Source organism: Saccostrea cucullata, unplaced genomic scaffold (assembly GCF_032062105.1).
Source record: "Saccostrea cucullata isolate Sc308-1 unplaced genomic scaffold, CSIRO_AGI_Scuc_v1 ctg699, whole genome shotgun sequence".
Classification (NCBI taxonomy): Eukaryota; Metazoa; Mollusca; class Bivalvia; order Ostreida; family Ostreidae; genus Saccostrea; species Saccostrea cuccullata.
The window spans coordinates 190,001-202,500 of NW_026929109.1; the positions used below are offsets into that span (position 1 = coordinate 190,001).

The 12,500-nt window shown below is 31.2% G+C and overlaps 1 protein-coding gene across 1 annotated transcript in view; it reads right to left on the reverse strand.

Annotated features, from left to right (window-relative positions):
• LOC134279791 (caspase activity and apoptosis inhibitor 1-like) overlaps window positions 1–12,500 on the reverse strand; it is a 71,015-nt gene that overhangs the window by 20,720 nt on the left and 37,795 nt on the right. The window contains exons 3-5 of the mRNA XM_062762209.1: window positions 10,903–11,064; window positions 4,565–4,649; window positions 3,891–3,962 (exon numbers count right to left, since the gene is read on the reverse strand). Coding sequence (XP_062618193.1) covers window positions 3,891–3,962; window positions 4,565–4,649; window positions 10,903–11,064 — 319 coding nt within the window. The remainder of the gene's footprint in view (window positions 1–3,890; window positions 3,963–4,564; window positions 4,650–10,902; window positions 11,065–12,500) is intronic.

Here is a 12,500-nt window from a genome sequence, read left to right on the forward strand (position 1 = left end):
TCCAATAATTTTTAACTTTTTTGGCAAAGTGGTTAATTGGAAGAATTTTGAAGATGCCCACCATATTTTCCCTGTTTATAAAGTATTTACCCTTTTAAAAAAGGTGTGGCATTATTTTTTTACTTGAAAAAAATTGAATTCTTTTTGTCCCTGGATGCCTGGTGTTAAGTTTGGTTAAAGTTGGTTTAGTAGTTTGGAAGACGAGGTCAAAATATAAATGGTTAACATTCAGACAGACATATAGAAAGTGAACAGCAGGTAAAAGCTCATCTGAACCTTTGGTTCAGGTAATCTAAAACAACAGAGGCAAAGTTGTTCTTTTAAGAGTAAGGTCACAGGTCAAGCCAACAGTCATTAGGTCTTTAACCACAGTTGCTATTTTTAAAAGTCAGAGATCTTGAGGTCTCTAAGTTAGCATTTTACAAAAGACTTATTTAATCAAATCTGTGATTTATCAAATTAACATCCAGGAATATGGATCAAAAAGTAGTGAAAGGTCAAGGTCAAAATGTTGATAACCCTAGAAATAAAAGTGAGATGAGCAATTAACATCTTAAATTATCATAACAATACCTTAAAAATTTGAAAAGACAAGTGTTATTAGTTATTATGACATACTTCGAGAAAAAGGTCAAGGGTAGAGTTCAAGGACATAAGATCAGTAACCCTGGTATTTTACAGACTTGCAACAAGTAAAACATGAACAGAATATCAAATCCCAATTATAGTCCTTGTAAAGAAATTAAACCACAGGATTTGCTAAATGGACAGCCTTGCTGTGTGTAAAGTGATCAGTGTGACACTCTGCAGTCTTAAATTAGATCTCTGATTTGGTCACTTTCCTTGCATACAAGAGGAATTTTCAATACATATTCATGTGTATATTCATTATCTTCCAAGTAAAAATGATGTCTTTTAATCAAATATAATTTTAATTAACACTATCTGAAATAAAAAAAATATTGTTGAATTTCCAGCTTTTTTTAATTACGGTATTCAATATTGTCATGGAGTTAAATCACTCGAAATAAGCAGTCAAGAAGAAAAAAAGAACAGTAAACCATTTGGTTCAAACAATTTCACAAATAGCACACATTCTAAAACAGCAACCAAATTAAGCAGTTATGCCAAAATACCACAATTAAGCTCTTGGTATTTTGGAACTAGACGTTCAAGATTTTATAATTAATATTATTTTCCAAGGGACTGCCTCATTGCAGATGCTTTCATGCAATTCATTTGGCTAATTGCAGCAAATGATAATTAGATTTATGTCCACATAAAAAAACTCTTTGTTTCAACTTGAGGCCACATTATAGTCTTCCTATAAAGACTTCAATTTTTCCCTCTAATTTGATGGAATTATTACCCTTTTGCAGGCGGGCTATTAGTTTCAGCAAGGAAAAAAAATATTTAGATGGGCTTCATATTTTTTTTGCAATGTTAAATAATAATAGCATGCAAATGTGTGAATTAAACGCTTCTCTGGACCAAGACCCATGCATCTATAATGTAAATATGTGTGTATATTACAGACCCTGACTCATTCGGTCCATCATCTACAATTCATTTAATGTCCTCGTTATTTACAATTAAAACATAGAAAATATATTCCCTGACAATTTTATTTTTGTGACTAAGTGTTTTTACTGAAATCGGTGGCAGACAGTTTGCAATAGGTTTTTCACCAAATAAGACAATAAAAAATCTGTGTATTAATGTTTTGCATAGCTTTTAGCTTTTTTCTGGGATTAAAATATTATGCTAGACTTAAGTGAAAGCTTGTGGCCTAGTGCTCTGTAGATGCAATTATCTTTAACCTTGACCTTCAGATATGTAGAGTTGCTTTCAGTGCATTGAGTCTTTGTTTAATTAAAGGATGACTTAAGTCAGCTAGCATGGTCACTTTCAGAATGTGTAAATGCCCACAGCCCCTTAATACATGTTCATATTTCTGTCTTTCTCTATGCATACACTTACTTGGGATTATTTCAAAATGACTATGAAGCTACTGTGTATTTATTCCAGAAACTAACAAAATATTAATATATAACAATTACTTATGGATTAGTAAAAAGTTGCTAGACTTGCTACACAATTATTTAAAGAAATTAAAGGGTCTCCAAAAGGACAGTTAGGTATTGAAAATAAGTTTTAAAATATTGTACAAATTGCTAGGAAGAAAAACAGTTCATGATCTTTCTGGCTGGTCTGAGTGGGATAGGATGGCAACATTGCAAGTGTATGGCATCTCTATTATTGAATTTTGTGACCAAAGCATTTATTATATGAATTGAAAATGACTCCTTATCTACATCCATAAATGGACAGCGGTTTTAACTATTACCCTGGTAAACCTTTGAAAAACCATTTTTTCAAAAGTTGGGATTTCCATTTTTTTAAATACGACATAAAATTTCATGGCAAAAGCGTAAGGAATTTCAGAGATATTATCCAGAAACAAAAGTTTACAAATTGAAACATAGAATGAAGGACAGGCAAACGGACAAACAGACACACCAAAATTAATGTCCCCACTTTTAGCAAAATCAGGGATTAAAGTACCTGTCAAACTTTTTGTAAGAATTAAGCAGTTATTGATAGCTGAATCCGAAATATGTCTTTTTAGACAAAACTTTATTTACACAACAAGACTATCATAAAACCTTCTGGTATTGTTGCACTTACTAACTAATGGCAGTTCATAAACTGATCATTTATTCAATTTTAAATCTGCATTTGCTTACTAAAATTCATTCCTTTAAGAAGGTGTAGGTTTCCTTGGGCATCTCTGCTTTCCACAGATAGAGACAATTAGTAAACATTTTATTACCTTAGACATCAAACAAATCTCACAGCAGAGAAACTGATTAAATTTCTTGTAATTTTCAATTAACAAAGAGATTCTTTTGCTAATTAATAAATGATAGCTAGGTCTGATTCTGGTGATTATCTTTGAGGATTTAAATTCATTAAACAAAAAAAGATTTATCCAGTTTTCATAAAAATCCATTTATACCATATCAGGAAAAGAGGAAAACTAATAAAACCCTGAAAAAACATCAAAATGAATGAAACAATATACTCATACAGGAAATTTTCAAACTAAAGCACTTTTCACATGCATGGGTTTAGTTTTTATTGCTTGCTTCCATAAAAAGCATAGAAAACAATACTTCTGATAAAAGGCAAAGATAAGGAACGATCAACATTATGTAACTTTTTTTGCAAAATCATTGTCTAAAAATCTTTGAGTGCAAATGTTAAGAGTTAACTTTAACCCATGACATTAAGATAAAATAATTTTAATTTCATACAAAACTTTTAACAAAATCAAGCATGATCAGTCAAAAGGTCTTGGATTCTACCACTGAGGGCTTGATGTTTAGTTTTTTGATGCATGTAAAATATTCATTTTAGCATAAAATTGGAATTTTTAAAATTCATGTACCAGTGCATAATTTGAACGTCTTTACTAAACCATTATTAACTGAAAGTTTATATGCTTAATTTTGACATTTAAGGGATAAATACAGTTGGTCATTTTTGTTAGTTTGGAAATGTCAGTGCATAAGAATCTGATCAAATTGTTTATTAACATGAAATGCAGTATTTCATTTAACAAAAACTTTCAGAGTGCTTATTATGAATATCATATCATTGTAAAGGTTTATCAAATATTATTTTATGCAGTGTTCATTAGACATACCAGACCAGACAGTATAAAACATAAATTAACAATAAATAACCTAAAATAGTCTGTATTTTAAAGGGGCTTTATTAATTTTTTTCTGGAAATGTTAAATAAAAAAAAAAATCAAGCCTTTGATGAAAAATGATGCCTTTTAGAAGAAAAGAGAATATTATTGATTTTAAAGGATATAGTATACCTTGGTAATTATTTCCTTCAGAGCTGTTTTCATCTTCCGTACCAGATGAAGATATATTAGCAGGGTCATCCCCTAAATCAATGCAAAGAAAATATAAAATCAAAATAATTCCAGAGGTCAAAATGTTAGACTTAAATAATGATCAAATATTCACCATTAATTGTTGCATATTATATTAATGCTACATTAATACTAATTAAAGATGAATCATTCTAAATAGGAGAAAAGTTATGTCCACAGAAGGAAGTAAAATTTAAACCCTAAAAACTGTTTTTGCAAATTATCATTTTAATCTGACCAAGCATTAATTCTGAAAAAGTTAAAAGTATAGGCATTTTAGGAAGATAGAAGGCAATTTCAAGGGAGAGCATATATACAGTCTAACTTTATTAACTTGAATTGGGAATTTAATCCCAATCCTATTGTTTTTGCTTCCTCGGTGTTTTCAAAGGTAAATATGGTATCTATCTTGTGTGATTTTAAAGTAAACATACAGTCAAACCTGAAGGTTATGTAAAGGCAAAATAAGGGTAAAGGGTTATATGCATCTGTAGAAACTTAGAAACTGTGTGTTGAGGCTACATGTATATATGGAAAGGTATGAGAGAAATGGGTAGAATTGAAGTATAAAAAAAGATAAAAATAATATATTTCTGACAGTGCAATATGACTACCTGCTAGTATTCTTTTAATTCTCTTTACTGACATGACTTCTAATTGTTCCACACATTTCTCCTTCAGTTCCTCAATGGTCATCTCCTACAATGAGAAATATTGACTTTGGATAAATAAAGAGTTACTCCTCTTTGTTAGATTTCTTCTCTAAACCTATACTTTCTTAAAACCCTAAATCGACTTACACACATGTACAAATTTCTTACAAATAATGAACCTAATCCTTTCACTTGTTTATGCACAGAAGCTTTTTCATCTAGCTATAAACTGAAAAACATATGTTACCTTTGAAATTAATAGAGGTATTAAACCGCTTTACAATGCTAGTCTTTTTGCCACATTCTCAGCACTCATTGATTCGACACAATAAATAAAGTCAGTCCCTAAGGAATGCTCACTAAAATAAACTTGAAATATCAAGATGATTTATTTATTATCTGGACGAAGAATCTTATTTTATTTGAGGAAGTCGTAGAGACCTGTTGAAGAATATATATTTATCTTTGAAAGTGCATTTTTCTCTGGAACAGAATGAAATTCTTTCCGTGTGACATTTATCAAAATATTTACACATTTTTCTCAAGTTTATAATACAAATGCAAATTTGATATATAAACATATGTTCTTGAAATTTAGGATTTCCGGCAAAATTTTCCAGTTTCAAACCAAAGTTTATCTCTGAAATTGACCTCCAACTAAACTTGCGCCTTTCTCCTGAAAACAGCTGTTCTTTGGAGAAAACCCACAAGACACACTTTGTAAAAATAATTTGTAAACCAGAATGAAGTTCAATTATGATTGAGATTCTGGTTTGAAGATGTTTTTACTTAAGATATATTTATTTTTCTTCAACCCAGAGATTTTAAGGCCCTTAAGATTATCAGTTTCAAAGGAATCTGTTTTAATCATCAAAACCATTTTACACTGCTTCCCCTTTATAGTTTTAACGATGTTTAAGTTTTAAAATTCATCACACTTCAAACATTTAATTCTCAACACCAGAGGAAAATGGCGGGACGTGCAGTGAACTTCAAACAAAGATAAAAACATGACGCAAAGATTGCTGCCGTGTAAAATAATAATACTTGATCAATCAGGATTTGATTTTGAGTACTTTGTCTATAACTTTAATTTACAATTCCTAAAACACTTTCATTAGATGTTCTTCCGAGGTGAAGCACTAAAAAAATCCTTCAAATATCAAATTAATTCATTAAAATGGTATTATACAATGTAGTTTGACTAAATTTAATGAGAATTCAAACTTGTACATATAGTAGTGTACTTTAGAATTCATGTGAATAATAACTTCATGAATTCCAAAACTGCCACAAAAATTCCCTAATCTCTCTGTCAATTCTCTTTTGCACGTAATACTTTTACGAGATGTACAAGCATTTATTTACCATATTCTGAGTGACCACTGAATAATTTTTATAAAGAAACAACAAGAAAGCACAGAAAAAAAAAAATTACATGACCAAAAAAAATTTCATTTATTTACATAAAATGCACCTAATTTGTTTAGCCCTTAAGCTAGTCTACTGGGCAAATAACAACATACGTATCTTGCAGAACCAAGGTTTCAAAGGATGGAATGACAAGTTTTATGTTTTGGTCATTTTCATGGTCAAAAACAGAGAGGCAGACACTGGTCAATTTTATTTTTTATGTACAACTTGCTGTTTGAAATAATGCATGTATTTATGACATCTTGGCTGAACCTGTGTAGCCCTAATGTCTCTTTGACACCAGTATTTAATGACCATCATACATCACAGGGTCCACAAAATAGGACAAGACTTTCTGACAGGTCACACATGAACAAAATATAATTGCCATTTTTCAAATGACCATTTGCTGTTAGTCATAATAATAAATATTTGTATAAACACAAAAATAAAGTGTGTGGTTGATATAAAACATCTCTATTTTCTACTTTTAGCTGTAAATTCCTAATGAAAGTTCTATAGTACAACTCTATGCTATTCTAGGTCTAATTTAATGCCAATGTCACCTGTGAAAAACACAATCTTAACATTTCTCTGAAACTTATCTCCTTCAAGAACAATGTAATTCAAGGGAAACAAAGACTAAGAAAGGGGGATGGCTTCTAGTCCAAAAATTCTTTTCCTAGCCTTTTCTATACTATAAATGCATAAAAATAATAAAATATAGAATATACCACTCAAAGCCAAGCTTATAACGGTATAATAAACAATAAAGTCTCTTTCAAACAAAAATTATTTTTATAAATATGGCATAAAAAAGTAAAAATTTTAATCAGTTTACCATAAACTATAATTTTAAAGGAAAAAAAGATTTCACTCCTGCCAAGTATGTTTTAAACAATGTATTCAATTTCACATTTGCTTATTAAGCATTGCATGGGTGACCTAAAACTGAGTTACGTGCATTGTGAAACGAGGTAGGGTTGGACTTTCTGAATGTTGGCCATCTGAACTCCCCGGAGTTAAAGGTCAGGACATTAGAAGATATTACTGCCAATGTTAAAGCTTACCTATATTTCTTTCTCTTAATGCTGATGACAGTCCAGAATATTAAAATTCTACCTCAGGGTTGAAATTATTTTATTTGCCAACTTGACAACTAGGCCATAGTTTTAAATATATGCCATGTCCTTCCATGTAAAAACATGGGACATCTTTAAACTTTTTCCAATAAACTGTCACAATATCACACCTTTAAGCTCTAAAATTTGAGAGCACCAAATGAAGATTGACAATAAAAGTGATGCTGCCAGCTTCATTACCCTTTTTAAAATAATACAGTATGTAACTGCATCATTGATAGAAGTTAATTCCACACATTTTTTTCACAAATTAAAACCAAAGCAGATATATGCCACTGTATGGGAGCTCTTTCATGGCCAAAGTTAAAGTTCTTCAAAAGTAGGTCAAGGTCATGAGGTCAAAAGTCTGGAACCCAAAGAAAGATCCTGTCACAAGGAATGCATGTACAAGAGATATGAAGCTTTAGCATAAATGTCTGTTCAAAAGTGTTGTTCTGATCAAGATTAAAGTTTTTGAAAGGTAGGTCAAATTCCAAGGTCATGACATAAATTGTTATTATCCAAAGAAGGGTCTTGTCATAAAGAATGCACATGAAATGTGAGCCCTAACACAACTGTTCAAAATTGGTGGTGTTTATATTTCTAGACAAACAGAAAAACAGACAGACTTTATGTCCACCTAAGGGGCATGAAAATTTGTTCAAAACCCAGGTTGTAGTGTATAAGGACCATGTACTTAAAATCATGATAAAATTCACAGTGATTTTCCTCATACCAGAAGCACATAATTCATGGGACATGATAATTGGATTCCAGTTCTCTTTTTCAGTTTGGACCATCAATTTTCTTTACACTGACCAAAATAAAAAAGCAGGGTATTGACCAATTCTTTTCCTCTGTCTTCTTTGCTAATGAGATTTTAACTAACATAAAAGTGTTCCCCGAACCCACTTGAAATGCATACACCAAGGATAATATAAGATTAAGGGACAAGTTAAGTTTTATCCTATAACTTTTACAAATGATATGTATGCATTGCATTTTCACTAGTCCCAATACTGGTATGGTCGACGCTGATCAATAGTCTAAATAACCTTGTATGGACTTCGAGCGGGACTGGTTTGAATGTTCTTAAACTTTGCATGTCAAATGACAATGGCCGTTCAACTCAAACCAGAGCTGAACTGCATATTATATTTTGTCATGCAGGAATGAGTAAGCTTCATTCCAATTATAATCTCATGTCAAAAAAGGTCAATATTTTCTGTGAGTGTTTGAAAAGGCCAAAAATGGCAGGATATTTGATCAAATCAAGAATAGGGTGCCTTTGAATTCCTAGTTTTGGAACTTGGGAAATTGTGGATGTCCTTTAAAACCCTATGTAATCATATCATAAAAAAGCAAAGTTCTAACATACCTGTACTGATTTGGGTAAATTATGTGTTAATTTGAAAATAACAGACACATTCTTTATAGCCAAACCAATTACACTCTACTTAAGTTATGTTATTTATATAATTATCACATTTAAATCAGTGATTTAATGCTTGTGAATGAGTGATTCATTTTTCATTACAATTTTAAGTTCACAACTACAAAACTGACAAAGCTAAAATACACACAAAAGTGCCAATGTTAAGAAGTTCTTTGACCAAGTGATTGAAAAACCTATATCATATGTATGGTATCTTTTTCTGAGACACTATTTCAACTCTGACGTAATTGAAATCTTAATGACCTTATAATGAAGATTTATTAATATTCATTAATGTTTAAAAATTGTGTCACGTAGCAAAATAGCTTTTTATTCTGTAATGGGCAATAACTGTCCTTAAATTACACTGGAAAAATCTTCAACTATGTTCTAAACCATTGTACTGAGTATGAGCTTTTAGTGATACTGTACCGAGTATGAGCTTTTAGTGATTCTATATTGAGTGCAAGCTTTGAGTGATTCTGTATTGAGTATAAGCTTTTAGTGATTCTTTACCAAGTTTGAGCTTTGAGTGATTCTTCACTGAGTATGAGCTTTGAGTGATTCTGTACTGAGTATAAGCTTTTAGTGATTCTGTACTGAGTATGAGCTTTTACTGATTCTGTACTGAGTATTCTTTACTGAGTATGAGCTTTTAGTGATTCTGTACTGAGGATGAACTTTTACTGTTCTGTACTGAGTATTCTTTACTGAGTATGAGCTTTTAGTGATTCTGTACTGAGGATGAACTTTTAGTGATTCTGTACTGAGTATTCTTTACTGAGTATGAGCTTTTAGTGATTCTGTACTGAGGATGAACTTTTACTGATTCTGAGTATTCTGTACTGAGTATGAACTTTTAGTGATTCTGTACTGAGGATGAACTTTTACTGATTCTGTCTGAGTATTCTTTACTGAGTATGAGCTTTTAGTGATTCTGTACTGAGGATGAACTTTTACTGATTCTGTACTGAGTATTCTTTACTGAGTATGAGCTTTTAGTGATTCTGTATTGAGGATGAACTTTTACTGATTCTGTACTGAGTATTCTTTACTGAGTATGAGCTTTAAGTGATTCTGTACTGAGGATGAACTTTTAGTGATTCTGTACTGAGTATTCTTTACTGAGTATGAGCTTTTAGTGATTCTGTACTGAGGATGAACTTTTAGTGATTCTGTACTGAGTATTCTTTACTGAGTATGAGCTTTTGTGATTCTTTACAGAGTATGAGCATTTAGTGATTCTGTACTGGTATGAGCTTTTAGTGATTCTGTACCAAGTTTGAGCTTTTAGTGATTCTTTACAGAGTATGAGCATTTAGTGATTCTGTACTGGTATGAGCTTTTAGTGATTCTGTACCAAGTTTGAGCTTTTAGTGATTCTTTACAGAGTATGAGCATTTAGTGATTCTGTACTGGTATGAGCTTTTAGGGATTCTGTACCAAGTTTTAGCTTTTAGTGATTCTTTAATGAGTATGAGCTTTTAGTGATTCTGTAGCAAGTTTGAGCTTTTAGTGATTCTTTACAGAGTATGAGCTTTTAGTGATACTGTACTGAGTTTGAGCTTATATGACACTATACTGAGTATGAGCTTTTAGGGATTCTGTACCGAGTATGAGCTTTTAGTTATAAGTAATTCTGTACTATGAGCTTTTAGTGATTTTGTACTGATTTTAAGCATTAATGATTCTATACTTAGTATGACCTTTTAGTTTTTAGTAATTCTGTACTGATTATGATCTTTTATTGATTTTTGTACTAAGTATATGATTTTCGTAATTCTTTAACGAGTATGAGCTTTTAGTGATTCTGCATTGAGTATGAGCTTTTAGTACTTTGTAACTGAGTAGTATGACCATGAGTTTATCGTGATTCGTACCAAGTATGAGCTTTTAATGATTCCGTACTGAATATAAGCTTTTCATGATTCTGTACCAAGTATGAGCTTTTAATGATTCCGTACTTAGTATGAGCTTTTTGTGATTTTGTACTATATATGAGCTTTTAGTGATTTGGTACTGAGTATGAGCTTTTAGTGATTTTGTACCATATATGAGCTTTTAGTGATTCTGTACTATGTATGAGCATTTAGTGATTTTGTACCAAATATATTTAAGTGGTTCTGTACTGAGTATGAGCTTTTAGTGTTTCTTCATAACAAAGGTATATCCCGTACAACATTGCAATGACAGAGAGATGCAAATGGACTATCTGATTCTTATAACTTTTCCAAAAACTTTGTTTGGGGAGGAGAATAATTGGCAACTGTTGCATCTCCTTAGATGAGAAAAGAAACCTTTACTTTCTTATTTCTTTCTTTATGTATTACCTTTAGAATATCCGGGATGTGTCTCTTTAGTGTGGGCCCTCTCAGGCTGTGGAACATCTGCTCTACCATCTCCTGCCTGTTGTTGAGATAGGTTCCAATGGAAAACAGTTCCTTATCCAAGTCCAAATCTGAGTCCTCTTCTTCACTTTTACTGGACTTTTTCTTAAGCAAAAAATGACAGAGAATTGATCATACTAAATTCATAAACTTTAAACAAGTTGCTCAGGCAAACTTGGAGGGAAGTTGGTTATAGCAAAAGACAAACAGATATTAAATGCAAGGCTTGAACTTGTTTGATTCCAAATTATATTCAACTTCCTAACTGCTGTGTAAAAAGTAAAGAAAAGAAAGGGGGTGAAAAAATAAGCCTTGTGAAGAGACTGAATTGTGAGGGAATGGTATAACAGAATATAAACTCAAAATGCAAATGTGAACACTGAACAAAATTCTCAAACCAACTTCATAAGAGAATGCATGCCTACTGAAATGGCAAAAAAAAAAAAAAACATTCAAAATATTTGTTTTTTATTTCTTCAGAGTGCAACATAATCTATCTAGAAAATAGCAATATGATGGATATAGGTTTTAAAACTTTTTAATGAACATTAAATTTGAAAAACAATTGAATTTTAAAATTTCAAATCCAAGAAAAATCATAACAAAGGAGAGGATATAATAACAAATGGTTTAAAAATGCATTCCTAGCAATTGTCCTTGAAGTCCTTTCTTAAGTAAATGTTTTGATTGATTTTTTAAAAAAGATGGATGAATGACCCTGCTTTCTCTATATTCTTTATGCTAAACTTCATGTCATCTTATCATTCTTGGTGAGCATAAAATACAATAGGAGCCTTTGCCTATCATGTCAGCAAATTCAATGCCCATCTATAAAAATCTGATTAATTCTTGAAACCCAAAGTGATACATAGAAGGCTTAATTTGTCTTTTTAATCTCCGATCAAAGTACAAAAAAGAAACTCTAATGAGAAAATAAAAAAAATAAATCTTATTATCTTAAATCCCAAAGATGGATGGACAGATTCCATGTTAATTAAAATCTTTTCCATTTTCCAGAATTTGAAAAAAAAAAATAATGCTCATGCAAGCAAAAATGTGATTTCTGCTGGAAACGCTGTCAAAAAGAATAATCATGTAAAAGTTTATTCGAAAATTCGTCGTTGCAGACTTGAAAAGAACATCTGTGCTATGGAATCAAGAAATTCTATCAGCATTCAAACAAAGCACAAGATTTAAAAGCCCAGCAAGAACAATATGATTGCAGATTTATTTCAAAATTCCAACATCAATTATATAAATTGAGCAACGATAATACTCTCAATTCAGTTGAATAAATTTTAAAACAAAACTCAAATTGTGAGAGAAATGGGATTTTTTTAGCCAGCAAATATGACTATTTCTGCATGCAGGGTGCAAATTAGAAAATATTGATGAAATAATAAATCTTGGTTCTCTCAGTCCAGAAGAATGGATATTAAAAAAAAAATTCTGCAAAAACCATCCAAGTTATTGATTAAATTTTATGCCAAAACAGACCGTCAAAAACAATTTAATCGTCTTGGATAAAGAACATAATTTGT